This window comes from Borostomias antarcticus, assembly GCF_949987555.1.
Source record: "Borostomias antarcticus genome assembly, chromosome: 10".
NCBI classification, from domain to species: Eukaryota; Metazoa; Chordata; class Actinopteri; order Stomiiformes; family Stomiidae; genus Borostomias; species Borostomias antarcticus.
In genome coordinates this window covers 14,576,306-14,601,104 of record NC_140243.1, presented here as the reverse complement: position 1 = coordinate 14,601,104, position 24,799 = coordinate 14,576,306, and the positions used below count along the sequence as shown (strand labels likewise).

At 44.3% G+C, this 24,799-nt stretch overlaps 3 protein-coding genes across 5 annotated transcripts; 1 reads left to right on the top strand and 2 right to left on the bottom strand.

The window, feature by feature from the left end:
- Positions 1 to 118: 118 nt before the first annotated feature.
- Positions 119 to 15,387, bottom strand: atad2 (ATPase family AAA domain containing 2). Of its 2 annotated transcripts, XM_084443949.1 has the most exons (28): positions 15,079 to 15,387; positions 14,642 to 14,844; positions 14,463 to 14,515; positions 12,555 to 12,708; positions 12,230 to 12,311; positions 12,004 to 12,091; positions 11,773 to 11,919; positions 10,412 to 10,529; positions 9,633 to 9,746; positions 9,168 to 9,276; positions 8,922 to 9,037; positions 8,538 to 8,712; positions 8,338 to 8,426; positions 7,918 to 8,077; positions 7,324 to 7,414; positions 6,730 to 7,044; positions 6,103 to 6,226; positions 5,517 to 5,703; positions 4,672 to 4,857; positions 4,254 to 4,389; positions 3,893 to 4,089; positions 3,019 to 3,178; positions 2,534 to 2,656; positions 2,083 to 2,226; positions 1,423 to 1,992; positions 1,078 to 1,211; positions 824 to 952; positions 119 to 666 (listed from the first exon to the last, which is right to left on the bottom strand). In XM_084443949.1, exons 1-28 carry the CDS (start codon positions 15,265 to 15,267, stop codon positions 610 to 612), a joined length of 4,350 nt encoding a protein of 1,449 aa, XP_084300075.1. In that variant the 5' UTR covers positions 15,268 to 15,387; the 3' UTR covers positions 119 to 609. The 2 variants fall into 2 exon arrangements, with proteins under 2 accessions (XP_084300075.1, XP_084300076.1); XM_084443950.1 differs by lacking the exons at positions 14,463 to 14,515; positions 14,642 to 14,844; positions 15,079 to 15,387 and adding an exon at positions 12,972 to 12,983.
- A 652-nt stretch (positions 15,388 to 16,039) lies between these two features.
- On the bottom strand, positions 16,040 to 20,892 carry LOC311314441 (proteasome subunit alpha type-2-like). The gene is made up of 8 exons (XM_084444795.1): positions 20,850 to 20,892; positions 20,363 to 20,439; positions 20,012 to 20,144; positions 19,727 to 19,849; positions 16,750 to 16,831; positions 16,532 to 16,605; positions 16,368 to 16,425; positions 16,040 to 16,285 (listed from the first exon to the last, which is right to left on the bottom strand). Exons 1-8 carry the CDS (start codon positions 20,888 to 20,890, stop codon positions 16,169 to 16,171), a joined length of 705 nt encoding a protein of 234 aa, XP_084300921.1. The 5' UTR covers positions 20,891 to 20,892; the 3' UTR covers positions 16,040 to 16,168.
- Positions 20,893 to 21,190: 298 nt separating this feature from the next.
- mrpl32 (mitochondrial ribosomal protein L32) lies at positions 21,191 to 24,597 on the top strand. 2 transcript variants are annotated; one of them, XM_084445179.1, is made up of 3 exons: positions 21,191 to 21,324; positions 21,826 to 22,016; positions 24,028 to 24,597. In XM_084445179.1, exons 1-3 carry the CDS (start codon positions 21,228 to 21,230, stop codon positions 24,280 to 24,282), a joined length of 543 nt encoding a protein of 180 aa, XP_084301305.1. In that variant the 5' UTR covers positions 21,191 to 21,227; the 3' UTR covers positions 24,283 to 24,597. The 2 variants fall into 2 exon arrangements, with proteins under 2 accessions (XP_084301305.1, XP_084301306.1); XM_084445180.1 differs by having other exon boundaries at positions 21,194 to 21,324; positions 21,832 to 22,016.
- Positions 24,598 to 24,799: the final 202 nt, after the last annotated feature.

The window sequence follows — 24,799 nt, the reverse complement described above, 5'->3', positions numbered from 1 at the left end:
AGACACCATCAGACCTGTCAACCAGGACTCGTTAGGCTACTTTAAGAATGTTGGTTCCTCCGAAATGTCCTCGATACCTTAAACATCTGGACTGGGTATACTAGCCTCTCCTCTTAACTGGCGGTTTACGTCAATCCAATTTGATCAGATCTGTAAAAAAATAAGTATACAAGGGAACATGAGGGAATAACTGTCTGGAATGGAGCATTCCCCTAAGTCTCAGAGCACCATTGTCCTCCTTGGCACTAGACATTGGCCTTTGGTCAAAAGAAGCAAAGCAGGCTTGTTGCTGGCCAAAAACAACTTCCTCTAATCACACTCGTAGGTCAGTATATCTGTCTCAACATCCTCTCCTCTCTAACTCAGCAGTAGCCAGGTGAACAAAGCAGACAAAGTGAATAGGCAAGGTTCAAATTATGCATTTTCATAATCATAAACAGATAAAGAGGAAGACTTGAGTGAACAAATGTGGGAAAAAACCTTTTATAAAATAAAAGGAAATGGTATACAAGTCGTTAGGAAATATACAAATACGATCTGTATATTTCTATGAAAATAGTTGTTCTTTATACATTTTACACAAGAAAGAATGACCTAAAAATTGTCATATTATCTTGACTGTATACTGATGAAACTTGAAAAATCTTCAATTTCTTTCGCCATCTCCTAGAATGAGACAAAAATAAGGTCATTAGAAAAGAAGTGTGATGAGAAAATAATCAACTAACAAATTATTGTATCTACTGGGCGTCCATTTAATCATGTATAGAATCCAAAGCCTGTGCTTGTTTGAACACTGACAACTGACTGAACAGTGGCACACCTGCAGTAGTGCGGTCTTGTCATAGTTTCTGCGGTGTCTGTAGATGCTCTGGCAGAGCAGGGCATAGAGCTTTTCCAGCTGGTACACCTCATAGTCCTCAGTCTTGGACACCACTCTCCCCAGCAGCTCCTACAACACAGGAATGCTTGCTTACATACACACCGAGTATGAGTCAACAGAGACACATTTAATGTGCAACGGCCACAGTGCCCAGCTGGCACAGTCTTCAGCAATATAGAAGACCTATGTTTTACCCTGAGCTTCTCTCTGTCCACCACCAGTTGAGGGGTCTTCTGGTCCAGGATCTTCAGGGCCTTGTCCAAATCAATCATCTGCTGCTGCAGCACCTGGTTTTTCAGCCCACGGGTCATACGCCTTGTGCCCCTCTCTAAGATAGAGCACACACAAGACTAAATCAAAACACTGACCCAACAGACAGAGAACCCTAGGGACTGGCCCATTCATAGTACTTCCATGTTGCTCATTCTTGACAAAGGTAGAAAATTCAATGGCTAGACACCACAAAAATCACCCAAATCACTAAACGGCACCTCAGCCTGTTTTTATTTTTTATACAGGCGCTGTATATTAATACAAACCTGTGCAAGCCTCCTCCTCCTCCATGCCAGGCCCCATTCTCTCATGGTCAGGGTTGTGTGATGTGGAGGCCTGGCCCTGGTCTCCTGCCTCTGAGGGGACATGGCTGTTCTGAACACCTCCCTCTGCTGGGCCATGGCACTTCTGGTCATCTTCAGAGGGGCGGTGGTTCTTCCGATCGCCCCCCTCGACCCGATTGTCATGTTCTCCCCCCTCCAAAGTGGTCTGGCTATTCCCTTCTACTCCCTCAACTGATGCCTGGCTGTTCTGCTCCACCTTCTCCGCCCCCCCCTGGGAGACTGCCTCTCCACCCTCCTCTTCTTCCATTGGCTGGCACTCCTGCTCTGTCTGGGCATGCTCGGTATCAACACCCTCTGTGCCTGACCCAGGAAGAGTCTGGACGGACTCTTCGCCAACGTCCTCACTCTCCGCTCCTTTCCCATCACCCTCTTCTTCCTCCTCATCTTCCTCTTCCTCCCCAGAGTCGACCTGGTTGGAGGCGTGGGGGGCCTTCTTTTTGGTCAGGATGCCGTTACACCAGCGGCCACGCCTCCTCTTCTTCTTCGGGGCTGCTGTGGGCAACAGGCAACATTCAGACACAGAAGCACAGAGCAGACTGTTGACTTTGAATAACCAGCGGTGAGCGCCAGACAAATTCTAACCTGTAGCTCGAGGAGTGCTGACAGCTAGAGGCGGAGCCACAGGCTCTTTGGAGGGGGCCACCTCGCTGGTTAGGGGGTCCACTGCTTTTGGCTGCTTGGGCAGGACGTGGTAGTAGGACGGAGCAAACCTCGATGCTGAACAGCCTGGAGTGAGATCAGAGGGAGTTTAAAAACTAAGAACGGAGCAGATCAGTGACAACCTGAATGGGTGAAAAGCAGCACAAAAATCATATAACGGACTGAACAGGGCTGCATTTCTAAAACACCTTGTAGCACTGAGATCATCTTTTGTCGTCCAAAGATGGATTCAAGATTATCTTCACGCTACAAAAAGATTCACAAAAGCTCTGAGAAAGCTCAATGTTGTCAAAGTGTTGCTGTTACACACATCTTTTACAGAACCAGTAAGAAAAGAAACTATGCCTGTTCTACAGAGGAAACACGCATTCACCTCTAGTGCTGCGCGACACCTTGATGTCCTCACAGATCTTTTCGAAGTTTTCGTCCAGCTCGTCTCTGATGATGGCATGGACTGTGTCTTTCAGTGCGCAGGCACGATGGCGAATCTGACGGTCTGGAATCAGGCAGCAAGGGGCATGGAGAGACATAAGTTTAGGGTTACGCTTGTCATCAGTGTTCATATGAAGTGTACAGTGTACACATCGCATTTGAAAACAATCTCTTACAAGACGTAATTCTGAATGGATATTTGTTTTTAAATCAAGGAATCCAGCCCTTCTCAAATTAGCATAAAAAGATAAAAAGATATGTAACTGGAAAATTGGAAATGGAAAGTAAGTAAGCTAGTGTGTATGCCGGTGAGTAATAAATAATTGCCAGGCTGTATAGCCAAGGAAATAGCAATACATATCAGTATATAGTAGGATCTGCATATATGAAATATGGTGATAATATGGCCCTGCCGATTCCCAGTACCTGAGGGGTCTCGGTCGGGGTTGTACTCCAGAGCGTTCTGCCAGATGAGGTCCACGTCGTGTACGAACTCCTTCACGGTCACATATTTGTGCAGGTCGATCTTGGACAGGACAGTGGACAGGTCCATGGGCTGCTTGATCACTGTGGCGTAGTCAGGAACCTGGACAGGACAGAACACACAGGTTCAAGCCTAGATCTGAACGAGTGTGCACTTTTTCAATCCCTATGGGGAATCATGGAGGAGACTCCGTTTCAATGTGTGAGTCCTCTTTCTCTCTCTCTCTCTAAAAAAAAAAAATCCCAGGTCCTCGAGGGTCTCTTTTTTTTGGCCACAGAGTGACAGCGATTACACACACGCATGTGCGGTGATCACAGAACACAACACACATACATGCTTTCTTCAGGTGGAAATTGTTCCCTGCATTTCTCCCATCTAAGCTGTCCTCCTCCAGGGGCAGCCAGAAGTGAACGTGAGCTTTTTTGGGGTTCAGTGCCTTGCTCTGGACATTTCGGCACAATGGAGCTGGAATCGAACCGGGGACCTTGTGATCCCCAGCCAGCCGCTCTACCTCACAAGCTACGTGCTGCCGTGTATATGTGCACATTATACCATATATTCAGCAGTGTAATATTAGTTATAGGATTCGTATTCCCTTCGAGGACAAAGCGTAGGTAGTGTGTGTGGGTACACTCGCCAGTATAGTCCAGGGTATACAGAGAGGTATACTCAATATGTCGGCTCATGCCATGGACATTAGGTATACTCACTCGCTCAATCCCCATTAGTTACCTCACTTCAGTAACCTACTGCACCTAAAGGCGGTAAAGTATAGTTAAATATACACTTAAAGGCCGCTACACCACTGACTCTCACCTCCTCCAGGTCCACAGGCTTGGTGAAGGCCTTGAAGCGCTTGTCCAGAGACAGCCGGTTGGTGACGTCACGCAGGAAGAGGCGGAGCTCCCTGAGTGTGTCCTCCTCCTGCTCCTCCAACCGCTGCTGTTCCTTCTCAGTCAGCTGGCGAGGGGGGGGCGGTGGGGCCACAGGCAGCACCTCCAGGGCCTGCAACACTGTCGGGAGTAGGGAGGGGGGGAGAGAGAGAGAGAGAGAGAGAGAGAGAGAGAGAGAGAGGAGGGGGAGGTGTTAAGAGTCTTCTTTGACTACAGCTCACATTTCCACTCACTCAGTGATTCACGTATAACCACATAACAGTTGACCATTTGGAGTGTCTTACCTGCTTTTTTCTGTGACACGGGGGCTTTGGCAGCTTGATTGAGGATGAGGTCTTCAAAGAAATTCCTCCTCTCCTGTTGTGTTGGGACCTGAACGTGGTAGACCTCCCCGTACTCCATACGGAATAAGTCCTGGACCTGTGGACGGAGACGACAAAGATCATGAAATAACCTTCGAACCCGTGTGTGTTTCTGAAAGGTAAGTCCTTGGTGTGTGATTTGTTTGTATCATAGGCCAGAAGGTGTGTATTTGAGTACCTCGTAAGCCAGGTCTGCATGGGTCAGGCTGCTGGCGGAGTGTTGGTATGTGTGTGTGTTTGTATGTGTGTGTGTGTGTGTGTGCGCGCATGTTTGTGTGTGTGTCTGTTTGTATGTGTGCATGTCTGTTTGTATGTGCGTGTGTGTGTGCGTGTGTCCTACCTCGTCAGCCAGGTCTTCGTGGGGCAGGCTGCAGGTGGCCAGCAGCAGGATGGGGGAGAAGGAGGGGATGGCTCGGAGCAGGCTGAGGAAGGTGGCTCTCAGGGCCGCGCCCACCGCCTCCCACCACTGCTGGATGTGGGGGATGTACAGGATGCTGGGGGACGTCCTCTTTGCCTCACAGAAGATCTGCAGGACAGGGAGAGAGGGATGGAGAGAGACTCGCTGACCAGGCTCGGTGAGAGTCATGTTGATTTTACTTGCAAATGCAGCGATGGCTATCGTCGAGACTGTGTCTTTATGATAGTTACTTATAATGGGGTTACATTTGAGTGTATAATCCAGGGTAAAAAGTGGTCAGGAGCAGTCGTCTTTCGGGTTGGTGTGTTTTTGGGCCTCAGTCAGACACCAAATGTGAGGAGAAATGTCAATCAGACCAGACAGAAGTCGTGCCGACAAACTCATCTGTAGGCCAACTCAGAATTAATCTAAAGGTACATTTATGGTCGGTTGAGACAAGCGTCATATGACACAGAGACAAAAATTACATCAGAAACCTTTTATCTCATATTGGGGGGTCATAGATGGTTGCAGTGTTATTGGTTTGCTGTATGATAGCTTCTAAAATGTCTGTTAAACAAAATTTAAACAAACTTGGCGGGCGCAGTTACCATAGAGATGAAGCGCAGTGTTGGTGTGCTACTGTTATAATGCAGAGAGGGCATGCAAATATTTCATTCTGTCTGCAATTGTTTAACAAAGACTTAAAAAACGAAAGAAAAAGACGGGCCTTCATTGAAGGCCAAGTCCAACTAAACAGAACTACTGTAGCTCCTTCTGTGGCCTACCTGAGTGCAGGCCTCCTCCGGGGCTGTGGAGCTGACCCCGAAGAGCACAGCCAAGTCCAGGGTGTAGACGGTGAACTTCTCCAGAGCGTGGAGCACGGCAGGCGCTAGATGGGCGCTTTGTCCCGACCCGGGGCGGCCCGCCAGTAGCAGCCGGGGCCGGTAGGAGGTGGGCTGGCTCAACACACTCCTGGAGGGGGGGAATGGAGACAGGAGGAAGGGGAAGAGAAGGGAGGTTAATAAAAGCCCACGCGCAGAGCACTCAATACTCCTATATTAGCATAGCAGGTCAGGCCATTTCAAGTGGATGGTGTCTGAACTACTTTCTGAAGAATGTCGCTGTTTTTAAATTCCCATTTTCATATTGCGTTATGTTGTTCATATGTATTTTTGAAGTATTTTAAAATTGGTTCCATATCAGTGTTGATTTTATGTCTGTAGGTTTCATGCAAGTAACCACTGGGCAACCTTTTAGGAGACCCAGGCCTCAAAAGCTTCTTCCCTGTCTAAATAAAATCTAATACAGTAATTCAGTGCTCCAAGTGTAAAAGGTGTGGTACTTTTCGAATCAAAAAAAAAAACATGACACCTGTGGAAATGCAAGAACCCCTTGGCTGGTTTGGGCTGTGTGTGAGAGAGTCCACTTGGGCATACGGCTGAGTCCTCATCTTCACTGAATATCAGATCATCCTCCAGGGCACCACCAGGAACATCTGACACACGTACAGGGAGAGGTCGCTCATTGTCAAATTGTGGTTCTCAATTCAGTCATGGGGTAACATGGAAATCCATGTTTGTGTTCTATATGCATACCTACCTGATTCAACCGCTCTACTACTAACATTATATCAAGGTTTATACTCTCAAGGTGGAATATGAAATTCCATGCCATTTCAATGACTACAAATGGCATGTTCGCTTTCGTTTTCAGGCAGCTGCAACATGGCATAATTGCAAATTCACCTGATAGTTAAGTGGTGAAAGTGGCTGCAGTTCTGAAGATTCATTAGATACATTTTAAAGAAGAGGGGACTTCTCTGACTGGAATACCCATTTAAAAATTCCATGATATTATACAAATTCCATGACCCGTGGGAACCCTGATATATGAATAAGAAGTGAAACATGATCATACAGAGAAACACTTTGGGAGACACTAAAACATGACCACCAAACAGGGCCTCAAACAGCCATCCTGTTTCTTTCTAAGACCCACCAGTGTCCTTCCTCCTGTTGAGCCCCTGCTCAGCATGGGGGAACAGCTTCCCCAGGACTTCCAGAACATTCTGTAGTGCTGTGCCGATCAGTGGTTGCATCACAGGCGTCAGTGCCTTGGCAGGGCTGGCGACCGCTCTCTGGGAGGCCGGCAGGGTCCGGCGCATAGCGGACAGGAAGTCGCGGCTGCCGATGCAGATGGAGGAGACGTCAAGCAGCAGCTTCTGGGAGGAGGAGTAGATCTGAGGGTAACGCCTGCGCAGGGCGCACAGAGCCGCCTCGCCACACACTGCCTTGATGTCTGCGCCGCAGTAACCTAGAACGAGTGTGTGAAGGATGGTGAGGGGGTGGTCTACTGTGTGTGGATGGTTTATGTCGAGTACTGGAAGCAATTTCCACAAAGAGCTGGTTCACACAGATTAGGACAAGTGTGGAAGTAACCACAGAGCCCTTCCGAAATTATTGCCCCTGTCTGGGGCTAGGCTTAATCCAGACTCAGGCTCCAGTAACAAAAAAACAGTCAGTTCAAACATTCTAAGAATCTTTTTTGGTAGATTTTCTGAAAATTCTGGAGGGGATGAAAATGTTTCCATACCAACACACTTGTCTGCCAGCTCCTCCAGGAAAGCATCAGACGGCTGAGGGTCCCACTGTCTGGTGTGGATCTTCAGAATGTCTTTACGAGCCTGCAGAGGCATTAAGGCATTACATTATTACAACTTATTATTCAAATATTTCAAAAAGTTAGAGAAAGCTTTTCCTTCACAGCATGGACCTGATTGTAGATAGTGGTTGATGACAGGTCATCATGTCAAATCAAGTCATCCAAGTCATCTTTATTTATTCTGGAGGAGTGAAATTTAGTTGGGTGCGACAGCATCCACTCAGAGAACCATGAGAGTGTTTCGAATCCCGGCTCCTCCTGACGACATGTTGAAGTGTCCTTGGGCAGGACACTGAACCCCAATGAGCAGGCTAGCACCTTGCATGGCAGCTGCCACCACTGGTGTGTGTATGTGTGTGTGAATGGGTGAATGAGAAGCCTTCATTGTAAAGCGCTTTGGATAAAATCGCTATATAAGTGCAGTCCATTTAGCATTTACCCTGTCAGACTGTCACTAGCATTTGATGAGCTTTACACCCCTAGAGAATTAGAGATAAAGACGACTGTATTCATATTTCTCCCTACCTCTCTGTCCGGCAGGCCAAAGAGGAACTCTCGGTCGAAGCGTCCGGGTCTTCTGAGGGCGGGGTCGATGGAGTCCAGCCTGTTGGTGGCTCCGATCACGACCACTTCCCCCCGGCTGTCCAGCCCGTCCATCAGAGCCAGCAGCGTGGATACAATGGAGCTGCATGAAGCGCACAGGTCAGAAGCACGCCTCAGTTACCACTGTAAAACCTGATCAGACTTTCTACTGTAACATGAAGGGCCAGCTTCATGGACACAGATAAAGATTTGTCCGGTTGATGGAGAGTTGGAGAGATCTATTCATTTAATTATTTATTTATGATTACTCTAAGACAAGTCTAGGCCAAGGCTTCATCTGTGTCCTGAGGCAATTTTACAATTTGGGAAGTGTCTGACTTCATGGCATCTCCAGGGTTTCACCTGTGTATTTGATCCTGTCTGCTGGACCTGACCGGAGCCAAGCCATCAATCTCATCAAAGAAGATGATGGATGGTCGCATCTGATAGGCCTATGGAATGGGGGGGGGGGGAGATTTATTTTATTTTTTATAGTATACTACCTACTCCTGATTCAACTTGGCTTCATGAGCACATGTCCACCTGCTATTGCTGGGGTTTACCTGGTCAAAGAGCAGTCGTAGCTGGCGCTCAGACTCGCCCACCCACTTGCTGAGGCAGTCGGCCCCCTTCCTCATGAAGAAGGACACCTTCCTCTCCCCCTGGCTGCATTCGTTAGCCAGCGCTCTGGCCACCAGGGTCTTCCCTGTCCCCGGGGGGCCGTAGAACAGACAGCCCCTAGAGGGAGAAAGAGGGACAGCCACAGAGAGGCACGCACGCACACGCACACACATAGAGCAACCTCTAGGTTTTTGTGCATCAAAAAACACATATAATAACTGCAAACCTTCCCAGATTCCTGATTCAGTTTTCAATCCAAGTCTGAAATAAAAGTATCTAGAATATATCATGGCATCATCTCTCCTAGTTCTCCCATAATTCATTACCTTGGGGGTTGGATCTTGAACCTCTCAAACACCTCTGGGTAGAGCAGAGGGAAGACCACCATCTCTTTCAGGGCTGAGATGTGTCTGGTCAGACCGCCGATACTGTCGAAGCGCACCTGGGGAACACAGACAGGATTTCATGCCAGTATACTCCATCTAGCATCTCATCTAAAGTGACTTGCTGGCCGTGTTCTCACCCTGCTGCACATTTTGGTATGAGTGAGACTGAATAAGAGTGCAACTAACCGTACGGTCAATCTGCATAGGGTCAACGTCTGCCAAACTGGCCCCTATCTTCATCCTGTCCTTGTGGATCCCTAATAGGTCCTCTTTGACCAGGTTCATGGGCAGGCACCTATGGGACAGCAAAGACAGAAAAATGGTTGTAAAACGGTTATAAAAAGGAAACATCAACCAGACCAACTAGCTCAACCATTATTCAATGATGTTTGGCCTTTCCCCCCCCAAATGTACCAATTTTCTAACGCCAATTCTATTAGATATATATATATATATATATATATATATATATATATATATATATATATATATATATATATATATATATATATATATTTCATGTCCTTTGGGTGGAGTCATTGTTCATTTAATATTTACAACTAATTATTTCTAATATTGGTTCCAACAAACGACAAGTGATGAATACTATGCACATCTATGACAGAGTGGTCAGGACAGCGCAGTTTTTACCTGTTGACGGGCCGGCTCCTGTTCTTCCTCCGTCTCTGGAACTTCTCATCATCCGAAGAGGAGGAAGAGGAGGAGGAGGACGTAGAGTCGCTGCTGTGGATGGCATGTCTTCTTCTACATAGGATCAACCGCATGTCAATCAATCACTCACTCATCGGGACAAAGTCAGAAAGTCACACTAGGAAGAAGATGCATTCTCTTACTATGAACCACCACCAAATAAGCGCCATTAAGTGGTAACTTCAACATAACTCCAAAACACACAGAAAGAAGCTCTCAACTTCCCCAGTATTATCCACCCTCCTAACAACACCATAAGGTCTAGAGACTAGTACTGCTGCATCTTACCGATCAGACCCACTCCTGTGGATGCACAAAATGAAATGGAGAAAGAAGAGAAATAGAGGATTGCAATGGTGTACTGCATTCAACACAATTATTAATGTTGGGTTTTTGTTAAAGGCAGTTGAATCAATTAGCAGTTCCCCAGACACAGGTCAAGCATAGTCATCATAGTACAACATATGAAATCCACTCTCCAAGGACCTCTTAGTCCAAACAGCTTTATCTGCATCCGGGACACCAGTTCTTGGTATGCCTACCGTGTGTGTCTGTGTAAGACGTCCAGGGAAGACATGTTGCACAGTATGTATGTGTCGCTGGTACACAGCGTATGTGTGCGTGTGTGTCTGGCGCTGGTATACGGTGTGTGTGCGTGTGTGTGTCGCTGGTATACAGTGTGTGTGTCGCTGGTATACAGCGTGCATGGTGTGGCTGACCTGCTGCCTCTTCTTCTGTTGTAGGGGCTCCTGGGGGCGGTGGAGCTGAACCTGAACCTCCGTCTGGTCCTGGTGGGGGATGAGTGCCTCTTGAAGTAGATGGGCTGTTTCCTGGGTTCTGGGGGTGGAGAGGGAGGGGAGATCAGTTGTATTTAGCCTCTACCAGGTCAGTCATTGACAACATTATCTGGTACAAAAAAAAACTTCAGACCAACAGTAACACAAAAAACACACACAACAGTACAACACAAAAAGTCTCAATTAAATATCTAGCATGTTCACTAATCAATGAGTCAGAACTACCGGACAGGTGTGTGCCAAGCCATCTCCCTGCTAAGTGCTAACAACAACAAAACCTGGCTTCATCGAACAGTGAAGGGTACTTACAAATGTAGCACCTGTAACCATTGTGATCATATAAAGGCATGTAAGCAATTTAGTGATTTAAGACTCATAAGGGGTATGACATCAAATTGTTTATTAACTGTAACACTACGCTTGTTGTACTGCTTATCTTATACATGTGGCTGCTTCTACACAGGCCAGACAAAGAGACGACTGAAAGACAGTCTGAGCACAAGTATGCCATTAGAAAAGCCAATTTGGATGACCCTATGGCTAAGCACTTTTATGTGTATTACAGTAATCCAGCAACCAACCTTGTGGTTGAATGCCTAGAAACCATCAAAAAGGATATTTGGGATGGTGATCATCTGAAATTACAATTGCAGAGAGACACTTTTTATATCTCTCAAATGCAGACCACATTAGACCCAGGACTAAACGAAGAAATTGATTTCAGTCCTTTTTTGTAGTTGCTCTAATGCATGTGGTCCCATGTTTTAGATTGTTATTGCTTTTTGTCGTCTGTAAACTAAAATATTTTAATGTTGTTCCCATTATTGTCCCTACACTCCCTCTGTACCACCTAGTGGTCACACTTTGCATCTGTCACTTAAGATAAGCTTTAATATTTTGAGACAAACTTTTGTGAGGCATCCATTGGAGTCACCCGTGTTCATTGTCTTTCTGCTCTGGTGTCATTATTTTGTATTAGCAAAAGGGGAAAATCTGTGCTGTAGGTTACACACTGAAGGCTTGTGCCTCTACACTTGGGTTGTACCCAGCCCAGTTTTTAACATGCACTGTGGATTATGATTTCCTAATGAAATAGCCATCTTAAAGGCTTTTCAACTTTTTTGCAAGTTTTGAAGTTCTTCTTCAAACAATTGTGTTCCCGACCAGAGCGCCTTCATGACACCCGTCTGAACTTCCCAGCACTCCTGCCCTCTTCCTTCTCAGTTCACTGATTATTCGTCAATGAGGTTGAGGTCAAGACAAAATCAAAACCCTGCACCAACCATCCTGAGGAGCCTGGTAGCGGACCGCAGCTTTCCTCTGCCTGAAGTCGTAGCGTTTCTGATTCTCCTCCTCCTCGTCTTCTTCACCCTCATCTGCCTCAGGGTTGCCTTCCTCGTCCTCTTCTACCTCGTCATCCTCACTATAATCTGTGTCGATAAGCATCACAGTGAATATAGAGCAGGAAGAGAAATAGAAAAAACTATATTAAAAAAACACAGATGTGGTCTTACCTTCATTCTCCTTCTCCTGTGTGTCTTCACTCTCCTCGTCTATTCTCTCAGAAGTCCTCTCTCTCTTGGCTCTCGTGTACATCCCAAGCTTGTGCAATGACAAGGAGATCACAAAATAAATAAAAACCATCTGGGCTCTTTAATTTGACCTTTCCCAGAACCGACGGCAGCTATGGTCAATCTTGTCAACTTAGGATGGTCTCCTGTGTGTGAAACAGGGGCTTACCTCCTCCCCAGTGTCTCTGCTCCTCGATCGCCGTCGCATCTTCTGCATGTCGTCCATCTTCTGCAGCACTGCCTCGGCCGTACTGTAAGGATGAAAGAGAGCAACACATTTTTAAGTAATAATAATAACAACAATAATTGTGATTGTGCACACACACTCCTTATGAACACTATAGCCAGGCGACCATTCAGCTTTGTGCTACTGAAAACTGTCTGCTGAGCTTTACATTGGTATCCATTGGGAACCATAGTGGCAATGTTTTTCTTTTTTTGCTTTCAATGGGTTTTTCTAACCTGACATGAATTGAATCGTCAAAGTGTCTTACTTGGTGATGAGTCGGTCATAGAGCACAGATTGGTTCCTGGAGTTGCGCTTATATCGGGTGATTCTGGAGCTGCGTCGCACAGTGCTATCCACCTTCCTGCTACGCAAGCCAAAGTGCGTCCTCATAGGACTGGGTGGTTCTTCCTCAACCTCATCTGTAATGTGAACCGTAGTAGACAAAAATATATTAAAACTAGGGAGACACCGAAACCGATAACAGATATTGGCCGGGTTTCCTGAAACCTTCTTAGCGCTAAGAAGCTTTCAGGAAACCCGGCCATTAACATTGCCGTTATGGTCGATAACCGATATTTACCGATGTTTATATTTTCTTTTCATTTCTATGATAATCAGATTTTGTACATACTGAAAAACACATGTAAAAACATTTGGAAAAGCCAATAAATCATGGATTTACCGGATTGTTTCCTCTCAAAAACAACACACCCAACAGCAGCTAGACAGAAAACATTATCAGCTGTTCACATCGGCACTGTTTTCCACATCAGACCGATAACGATATATTAAAAAAATGATTAACAACGATATGACTGCCGATATATCGTGCATCCCTAATACGGATTATTTCCTCTCAAAAACAACACACAACAGCAGCTAGACCTGGAAAAATTGTTCATATGTGCCATTTTGCACATCGGACCGATAGCGATATATTAAAGGACAATGCTCGTTTTTGACAACCTGGACCTTATTTACGACATATTATAAGACGTTTGACTCAACGAGATCACTTTGGTGTAGTTCGGAGGCATGTAGAAGAAATGTAAAATCCAGCACGAGCCAGTATATGCATGTAATGGCGGTGGTGGGGGCACCGAGAATGCAGTTTCTAAAAATCTATTTTCTGCCGCGAAACGGTTGTTTTCATCAATCTGTCTTTATGAATCGCTAGTTGTGCTTACATAGAGGGTAGGCCTGTTGTGGTTTTTCACATGCCTCTGTAATATGATCTTTAGAAACATCTTTAGACACCAAATAGCTTCCTCACTTGCTCCAGCATGCATGCGCACAGCGTGCTGGAGCAACGATTGCGTGCTGTGCGCATGCGTGCTGGACAACTAGCGATTCATAAAGACAGATTGATGAAAACAACCGTTTCGCGGCAGAAAATAGATTTTTAGAAACTGCATTCTCGGTGCCCCCACCACCGCCATTACATGGATATACTGGATTTTAAATTTCTTCTACATGCCTCCGAACTACACCAAAGTGATCTCGGTGAGTCAAACGTCTTATAATATGTCGTAAATAAGGTCCAGCTTGTCAAAAATAAGCATTGTCCTTTAAAGTTGCACAGAAACGGACGTTTGAGATCATCTAACTTCCGTAGTTTGACGTATTTCCGACGCAAACAAGCTATGAGGGTGGGACAAATGTTTAGAGGAATTTGATTGGAACATTGACAAGTGGACGGGTTTTAAGAACTTTAGACAGATTCGATAGAAGGATAGCGTTGATTGACGGGTGGATGTTGTGAGATTATTGGCTTAAAATCGAAGGTACCTGTTGTCGTAATTGCACGTGACCTACCGTTTTCCAGGAAGAAAGAAATTATATACTTTGATATAAGATTACAACAAAAGTAAAATGTTGTACTTTTTTTGGCATACATCGTTGAATAGGCGAACACTATGACCAATTATGTGAACCAAAATGGGACAGAACGCTTTTTTAACTTCTGTGTGACTTTAATACCGATATATATATATATATATATATATAAAAATCTGCCTATACCGATATAATTTCCAATATATATATATATATATATATGTCATGCATCCCTAATTAAATCAAAATGATGTGCCATGTAATTTCTCCCCAGATATGGAAGGGAGGCTCAGCTGCGAAGTCAGACATCATGTTTCATTACAAAATTACCATTTACCTGCTTGCTTGTCAATAGATGCATTTCCATCTCCCTGCAATCTTGGAGATTTTCTGTGGAGACAGGGTTAAACGTATGATTTTTCAAACATTTGTGTTTTTAGAGGGCGGCAGACTTGGCAGTTCAGCAAAGAGGTCCATACAATGATTATAAATGCTTGTCCGTGCGTGAGGAATCACCTTGTACAGTGTTCACCAGTTTGGTCCTCTGCTTGTGGAGATTTTGGGGTCTTGCCCTCTGCTTGTGGAGATTTTGGGGTCTTTCCCTCTGATTGTGGGGAAGTAGGGGTCTTGCCATTCATATCAGCAAAGGACTTGACTCTCTTACCCCTGGTCCTCAGGCCTCCTGGGGTGCTGTCCTCCTCCTTCACCACTAAGTGACCCTGTGTGTTGGAGCAGACCACACATTACAATTCCCTTTGCTTCAGCTAGCTAGGTACATAATGTTGGCTGGCTACAATAGCAAGCTAGCTAGTTAGCACAACACATATGTGGTACGTTAATGGTTGGTAAATAAAGTAATCAACAATTTCCGAGCTAAAGCTTCCTGTTAACGTTACATTACATCGCTATGACAAACTCTGGACAGTTAGCTCACTAGCTATGAAGCAACTCACATTTAGCGTGTTGTTTTCGATGCCGCTGCTGTAGCTGTCATTCGGGCCGCGCTTCCTCTGGGCACTGCGGGCAGACTTGCGCTGCGAGGCGGGAAGTAGAGACAGAAACTCGGAGCTGGTGTCCAAGTGAGAATTTCTCTTCGGAGTTGCTGGTTCTGCACCCCCACTGCTGCTGCGTAGCATCACCATCTTGATTTAGCTATGATGGTTCGTTCACTCAAGCATACATTAGATATAATAAAGCAAGGCTTATATAAAATTATTTAATTATCCTTATACGTTCCCGGGTTTATGGTCATTGCTAGCTGGCTAACAAACACACACCCCTCTCGAAGCAAGCCCTTGATTTCTGGCGCCACAAACGTCACAAGCAGATAAAGGACAGCAGGCAGTGTGCTGCCGACTGGAAATATAGACCGCTCAACACAGTATCTGTCTGTCCGTATGCGTATAAGACCATCAATATATTGTCTCGACACAAATTAGCCATATTATGGCTGTAAATTATGTACCTATAAAACCCCAGCACGGATCTATTCTGTTTTCCAACAGCATTTAGAAAGTGGAGGGATACGTAGTAATATGGTGGGAAGACTGGTTCGTTTCAGCGCGCTCTGCAAAGCGCGCATGCCCAACGGGTCCTGCTTATCATGACATAAGCATGTTTGTCCTAAACCACAAAACACCAATCCAATCCACTGAATAAAATAACAAATACGATATTTTGCAAATTCTAAATAATCTTTGATAGCCTATCAACAAAACTCTTAATGGTAGATAACAGCTGGGCATGGTGGGCAATTCATTTTTACACTTGGTTGGAGATTTTTTTTACTATACCAATTTCGCACACACAAGACACAAATCGCGAAATGTGTTTCAACAAAACTCACAATCCATCATTCATTAAAAAAAACAAAAAAGAGCCAAAGAGAATCTGAATACATAATAACCCATTTATTTCATATTATGTTAACACGTGTCAGGGGAGAACATACAAATGATATAAGTGCTGCTAAACTGCAAAAGGTGTGGGTACATTACTATTGAACTAGTCCTCCATGTCAAGGGACTACATGGAGGGTCTGCTTTAGGCGATAGCTGCCAGGTAGTCCTTGACCTCTGCTGGGGCGAGTCTTCTGAAGCCAGCCTCGTTGCAGATCCCCACCTCAATGTTCTCCTCAGTCATCTGTCCCTCAAAGCTTTCCTGTTACACACAGATGGTTTAAATTAGGCTACTTTCTAAGAGACACACAGAGACACACAGTACATATATACACTAACTGTACCTTCAAGGTCAGGATTGCTGTGTGGATGGCATCTTCAAGTTCCAGATCATTGTTGTACCTATATATGATAAAGTAACTGAAATTACTATGAAACCTACCTTAACTTGAAACAAATATATTTGTTTGTGTTACAAATTAAATTCTATGTGCACTATATCTCATACCTTTTCTCAAGGAATGTTTTTCCGTTGACGTAGTTCTTCCCCATTGCTGTTGCTTTCCATGCAAAATATGCACCCTGTGAATATCAGAAAAGGTTAATGATTAGCACAGTACAGCAAATAAAGGAAGTGTATTTTAACACCCTTAAAATTGAGTTCAGTTAATTATTCAGAAATTTAAACCAAACACTATGGGTCAAATATCAAACGACGATACTTACTGAGGGGTCTGACTGGAAGAGGTAGGGGTGGTCTTCATCCCACCCAGCAATCAACAGTGACACTCCAAAGGGTCTCACACCACTGGAGGGAAAATATGACAACATTACTTTCAAGAAACTCACTTTGACAACAAAACAAGCATCATGTGAGTATAGTGGTTTGCCAGCAACCAGGCAAGCACTGATGAATCCAAAGATAATAACGAAACACATCACTCTCTAGTCTAGAGAGCTCTTTCCAGAGTTGCAAACAGGCAAGGCTAGCACCCACTAGTATTTACATGGAAAAACTAGAATTGGTGTAAGAACTACTTTTTAACTCCTTTTTGGTGGATAATTCATTACCTTGTCTCATAAAATTGATTTGGAGTCTTAACTCTTACGTGCATCTCCTCCACTGCTGCACCATCCGTTCTAAAAACCTGTGCATGAATAGACTCCTTCCGCCCACCGTAGGCCTACCAGTCAAAATGTATATCTGCTAGCCTACTGAAAGTTGACAGACAAATGTAGTTGTGTAGTCGTAGTGGATGGCTAATCAAAAAAAAAAAAAAAATCAGAATAAGGGATAGCTAAGGGATAGCTAACACATGATGGCCTACCATGTAGGCAACATCTCTAACTATTTGTGCACTCTACTGTTAGTCATGTCTCTTATGAAGTATTAAGCCCATGTTTATTGCTCTGTAAATGTTCTTAGCCAATAGACAAACATTTTCCAGGAGCTTGCTCAATCGTCTCATTGAGAGAGGTCAGGGAATATTTTTTACAGCCTACTTTTCTGGCCCCTGGGTGAAACTGTTGGTTGTAGGGGGTAGGACCTATGCCCACCCTCCCATTGCTCTCTGTAAAGCGCATTGTGTTTCCTCTGTGTATGAAATGTGCTATACAAATAAAGTTTGATTTGATTTGAACTATAAATTCTTATAAACAAAATCTAATTGAAGTATTCCTTTTTTTATGAACTCTTTTAAGTGGCCATCCATGACTTTCAATTTCACTAGGGTATATGTAAATATGAGGTGATCACACACATGCCAAACTCCCTTAGTCATATATCAACATGGTGAAGAGCAAAGAATACACAGATTAAATGAGACAAAAGGTTGACCTTCATAAATCAGGTAACTGTTATAAAAAAATAAAAAGATTTTTAAAAAGCTACATACATGCCTGTAGTATGTGCAATGTGCATCTCCACTATTAGGGCACTAACTAAGAAGTTTAAAACAGCTGGAGCTGTGATGAACCTGCCTGGAAGATGACGCAAGTGTATTTTACCACCACGCACAGTGAGGAGGATGGTTACAGAGGCAAACATTACTCCAAGGATCACAGTTGGAAAATTGTTGGTTGCATCTTGGGGTCACCAAGTCTCAAAACTACAATTTGACGCCACCTCCATGCCAACAAGCTATTTGGAAGTCTTGCCAGAAGAAAGTGTCTGCTGTCATCAAACTACAATCGTAAGCACCTGAAGTTTGCTTCATGTGACTGGGACTTTGAATGGAATTGGGTTCTATGGTCAGGTGAGACAAAAATAGAGCTTTTTAGCAACAAATTTGGATTTGGCGTGAAAATAGGGATGGTCATGCAGAAAATAACGTATGGTGGTGGATCTGTGATGCTGTGGGGCTGTTTTAATTCCAAAGGCCCAGGGAACCTTGCTAGGATACATGGCATCATTGACTCCATCAATTACTGTACCAGGGGATTTTAGATCAAAAGCTGTCTGCCTCTGCCAGGAGGCTAAAATTGGGCAAAGATTCCAGCAGGACAATGATCCAAAGCATACTTTTATTATTATTATGAATTGGATTTATATAGCACCCTTCATGATACCCAGAGCGCTTTACAGAGTCCAGTATTCATTCAGACACAGTCATAACGGTGGTGGTAAACTACATCTGTAGCCACAGCTGCCCTGGGGCACACTGACAGAAGCGTGGCTGCCAATCAGCGCCTACGGCCCCCTCCGACCACCACCAACATTCATTCATTCATACGTTGCATGTCTTTATGATGGTGGGGGAAGCCAGAGTACCCGGAGGGAACCCACACAGGCACGGGGAGAACATGCCGATACCGATATTAAAAAAATGATTAACATATCCGATATGATTGCCGATATATCGTGCATCCCTAATACGGATTATTTCCTCTCAAAAACAACACACAACAGCAGCTAGACCGGAAAAAATGTTCATATGTGCCATTTTGCACATCGGACCGATAGCGATATATTAAAGTTGCACAGAAACTGACGTTTAAGATCATCTAACTTCCGTAGTTTGACGTATTTCCGACGCAAACAAGCTATGAGGGTGGGACAAATGTTTAGAGGAATTTGATTGGAACATTGACAAGTGGACGGGTTTTAAGAACTTTAGACAGAACTTTAGAAGGATAGCGTTGATTGACGGGTGGGGGACCACCACCAGATGGTGGGGAGAACATGCAAACTCCACACAGGCACGGGGAGAACATGCAAACTCCACACAGAAAGGACCTGGAACGACCGGGATTCGAACCCAGGACCTTCTTGCTGTGAGGCGACAGTGCTAACCACTGAGCCACCGTGCTGCCCACTACATCATCTACACTACTACTACATCCAAGTATACACAAAAATGGTTCACTGACTTAAGACTGAAGTTTTTGCCATGGTCATCCCAGTCCCCTGACCTAATCCCCATTGAAAACCTGTGGGGTGAGCTGAAGAGGAGAGTCAACAAGTGAGGACCAAGGACTCTGAAGGATCTGGAGAGATTCTGCATGGAGGAGTGGTCTCAAATCTCAATTCTCCCACATAATCGAGCATTATAGCAGACTCAGTACAGTTATCTTGGCAAATGGAGGATGCACAAAGTGCTAAATGCAGGGTTGCCAATAACTGTTACATCATTTTCGGGAAAAAAAAAAAAAGATTTTGTGTTCAGAGCCATACATTAGAATTATGTATGTATACACTGCATACCCTGACTGTGTGTACTCCTGCATGACAGAGGCAACTCTCTGGACCAGCTGGGCTGTGGGGATTGGCTCCTGGTACACCAGGAAGTACTGCTGGGCCAGTTTGCGCGCTCTTCTCAACAGCACCCTGCAAAGAAGGACCGTTCAGTTCAGTGAATTCAGTCAGATCTCGATAAGTGCATATCAGAGATAGTCAGGCTTAAACGCGTTGACTACAGCATAAAGTATACAGCACAAACTGTATACTGGCACATAGGCATGGTGCTCACTCCCAAACCAATGTATTTACCTGTAGTCTGGGCCCATGCCACTGTAGACCATGCCAATGTGTTTGGTTATGGGCTCAACTTTGTGAACACTCTGCTCATCATATAGTATTGACTTCTGTTTCTTCTCTGTTGCCAAGACAACTCCATTAGAGGCTGAAACAGAAAGAACCAGTGTTTTATTGAACACACTCAAAGTTCCACAACTGTAGGTAATCTGATTGTCTGATTGATCTTACTGTGCAAGTGGTAGAAACGATGGATGGGATGGACAAAATGTAAAAATGCAGTGGCATGTGTTCCCGCATCTATGATTTATGTTGCTTAACAAATCTATAGTCTGCTGCTTTATGAGGGGTTGTCTGAGTCTTTACCTTTGATTCCAACCGAGGGAGCTCCTGCTGCGACTGCTGCAAGCGCATACTCGATCTGAACCAGTTTGCCTGAAGGGCTGAGGAGGAGGAAAAGACATGTCATAAACTGAAAGCAAAAGTTCGACCAACGTTAGCTTGTTAGCTTGCTCTGCTCTGTGCAGTGGAAAACGAAGCCACTGGATTGCTAGCTAGCCTACACATTGGTACTGCAGTCCTGACAATATAGCTAATGTTACGCTCAATATTGATTCAGCCTTTGTTGAGAAAGAGTTGCATTTGATTTTCACAAAGCAGCACAGCAAAAAAGCATACACTTGCAGACACTGAGACAGTCGACAATGACTATGCAGCATCAGCGCCGTTCTTATTTCATAGTTTTATCACACACAAAAAACTAAACGGACGTCAAGCTACAGTTTTAATGGTATCTTATAATGCCCCAACTGATGTCTAGTTTCACACATTTGGTGCAATTAGTAAAAGTTACCTGAATGTGGTGAGCGAGAAACTGTAGCCCCTCTCTGCCATCTTTGCTCATTCACTGGATTAGCCGTCACCCAATGATGACACACAGGGGAGCGCAACCAGTTGGTTTAGCGGTTAACGTTACCTAGCTCTAAAATGTCATACATGTTTAAGAGGATATTTTAATTTGTTGCTCATTTAGTGCCATATTCTTGTTTTTCTCACAGAGATAAATTCAGGGACTGACGGCAGCATAACCCTTACGAAACGCGTAATTCTCATGAACTACTATTCCCATCATCCCAAGGGTTTGTTGTCGCACAATCAGTACGTATAACATCCAAATGACCGTGAGCTGTTGGCTCTGACGAGCGGGGGAACCAACGTGCAAATCGCAAAAATGATTAATTTGTCTAGTGTAGTACATTTTATTAGACGTTCTGTATTACACTTAGAGTGCAGACTTGTGCAAGTTGCTGGACTTGACAGACAACTGGGTGAGTTGAAGCCTCTACGACTGTAACTTGTGTGCAATAACGTTAGCTAGCTAGCTAGCTATGTACTATATATATATAATATAGCTAGGTTAAGGCACAGTCTGGTTCTTTATGGCGGTCGTAATACACTTGCCCGCTATTCTTACGGTGCCCTATCTACCGCCTGACAATCTTGGCCGCCATAAGAATAGACGCGACCGCAATTTTTAGGGCGCTGAATCTTGTTTTGGGGAATTCTGCTTTCAAAACCTAACCAACTCTATGCATATCCCTAACCTTAACCCCAACCCTAATCATAATCGAAAAAGGTATTTATGGCAAAAATGCTTGACATCGTTAGTTCCGGTCGCCCTAAAAAAAGTCAATTACCATTTGTTAATGCTCAACCTTTAGGCGTGCACTAGGAGGGGAGTGTTGTGAATCTACTAACTGATGAGTTAACAAACTATAATACATGTAAATGTTTGTGAACTTATTGCATCTCCTTTTTGTTTTGCCTAGCCCCAGCGTTAGTAATCCAAGGCTCCAGCGTCCTCCCTCAGCCCCAGTATGATGAGAGGGACGAGAATGAAAAGAGCTCACAGCCCAGCTTCCTGGATAATGTGTTCTGGATGGCAGCGCCCAAGAAGAGACGCACTATCGAAGTGAACAGGACCAGGAGGCGAGCTGTATCAAAACTCACCAAAGTCAAGGTAACGGCCATGATATTAATGGAAGACATAATGGAAGACATAACTGCAGTTAATTAGTTATTTATTTTGGTACTATATGTTTGTCCATGTGTGACAACCCTCCCAGAACCACAGGATGTAGTCTGACTCACTGGATGTAGGTTTTGTGGATCAGCCTTGTCGTTAGTTTATTACTGCGCAATCAGTGGCGACGGAAGATTTTCGCAGCCCACTCAGATTCAATCCAGACTATGTGAAACAACAACAACCTAGCAACCGCTCCACCCAAGACGATTGTGCTTGGTTTAAAGAAATAAAGAGTCCCTCCCCCATCTCCGAATGGTAATGAGTGCAGCCAGACCTTTCTCCAGCACTGGCACAGCGTAAATTAAGTGTAGAGAAAGGTCTGGCTATGTCTTTGAGAGACTACTTGGGACGCAACAGAATGCAGAGCCAGACTGCGTTGGTCACATCCGTATGAATGCATGACTGAGTGTTAGCGTCTTAAAAAAAAAAAAAAAAATGTTCCCACTGAGGAGAGTCTCCTGGCCTCAACCGGCTGCCTAGACTCTAGGCCCTAGAGAGTTCTGGATCCAGCGTCTTTTTTCACACCTCTCCAACTTTTTTTGAGCACTTCTAGTTGAAAATTTCGGAACTTTCCAGAAAGGCGCTGGTGTGACGTCACTGTCACTGTCACTGCACCCACATCCTCCTTGCTCGTTCCCATCAACACAGATGCCGTTTAGGATTAATGTTAGGGTTAGGGTTAGGGTTTGACTGGCCTGCATTGATGGAAACTAGCCTCTACTCTTGCTCTACGGCCATTAGATTGAGTGGTGACAAGCTCATTCATACAAAGTATGAGGGCAAGCATTCTCCATTTTATGATCATGGTGAAAGAACTATGTCAAACCAATTGATAGTAGCGTAAGAATAATAAATGGATAATAAAAAGCAAAGGGGCAATGCTAGTATAGCAAACAACACTGTTCATATGTTGTTATTGTTGTCATGAAAACAAAACCCGCAAGCAGCACTTCATCAGAAAAAATCCTAAAGCTACTGGCACCTTTCAGGCAGTACAGGGTGTGGTGAGTTCACTTGGTTGCAATATGTAACCTGACCACCAGGTGCCACTAAAATCCACACACTGATCCGTTAAATGGCAGTCAAAAAGGCATTAAAGGAGTAGTAAAGGGAAAAATCATGTTTAGCCCTGTTTTAAGGTTACTTATGGTCCAAATCAAAAAGTTGACAAAAGTAGCACTTTTGAGAAAGTCTGATAATTGCTCTACCACCGTTTTGGTCATACAATGGATGTGGGTGGGCACCGTGAAAAATCATTCAAAAAACATGTTAAACTCTCAACTTTAAAGACAAGAATTATCTTTAGCAATTATCAACTTTCTCAAAAGTGCTAGTTTTATCAACTTTTTGATCTGAACCATTGTATATGATCATAAGTAACCTTATACAACGGTTAGTTCTGGTTCTTGATTCTGATTGGCTGGAAGCCGTGTTAAAATACTTTGTAACACACACCTGGGACCGCATATCATTCCATTTTCAGTATTAATGCGCCTCCCATTTGATCCAATGCATTGTAGTTGTTGTTGTTGCTTGGCAACCCTTTTGTTAGGGGAACTATTTTGCCCGGCGGAATTGAGGGAATGATGCTTCGTTTTGAATAAATGTTAATATTTTACATTGCTGTGTGTTTATTTTACACTAATAGCTGTAGTAACCGTTGTATAAAAGCAATAAACCACGAGAGGCCGTGTGTTATAGTGATTTTATAACAGCTATATAACTGTTATAAAATCACTATAACACACAGCCTCTCGTGGTTTATTGCTTAATTAAAACAGGGCTAAACATGATTTTTCCCTTTACTACTCCTTTAATAAATTCAGACATGCAGTATAATCGATCTCTCGTTCTCTCTCTCTCTCGTTCTCTCTCGATCTCTCTTTCTCTCTCTCTCTCTCTCTCACTCTCTCTCTCTCACCCCCTCCCACCCACCTACCTTTAGACCAACATAGAGCCATGTCCGGAGTGCGGTCACCTGAAACAGAAGCACATCCTGTGTGCATTCTGCTATGAAAAGGTCCGGAAGGAGACTGCACTGATCCGGGGACAGATGAAGGCCATGGAGGGCAAGCCCCTGAACGCCCCGGCCTCGGAGACCTTGGTCCTGTATGAGGGTGAGAGGCCAGGGGAGGCCGACGATGACAAGAGGATAGTGGAGAGGAACAGGAAACGCCCTTTCTGGTTCAACCTCTACTGAGGAAGAGTCGGATGCTGCTTTCCATATCATTCTGGCTCTATGGATGAATACATATTTATGGACTATTTCAAGACAAACAAAATTTGAATTAAGTTTCCAGGCTTTCTTTTATTTTTCGCACATCATACAGTTTTTTGCTGCTCATGCAATAATAAAACAACTTTTGTCACTCTGACCTGTCATTAGTAGCCTATTCTTTACACAAGGTGAATATACAACTTTACTGTTGTTGAATCTCGTTGTCTTTTAGTATTGTCCTTGATTAGCTCTGCGTTGTTTTTATTTCAATAAAAGACGGCCCCCAATCTCACACAATACCACACAGTCCAGTGTCTCCTTTTGAGGTGTATTCCAAATGAATCTCTGCAACACGGGATTTGAGCCTCGAGCAAAAGCGATTTATTACAGAAGGTTTGACATACAAAAGACGATGGCATGGCCTAATGTACAGTTGACCTCTCTGTATGCTGTCTGGACCCAAAATCAAAGTATTGGTCTCGTTGCAACATTCTTATGT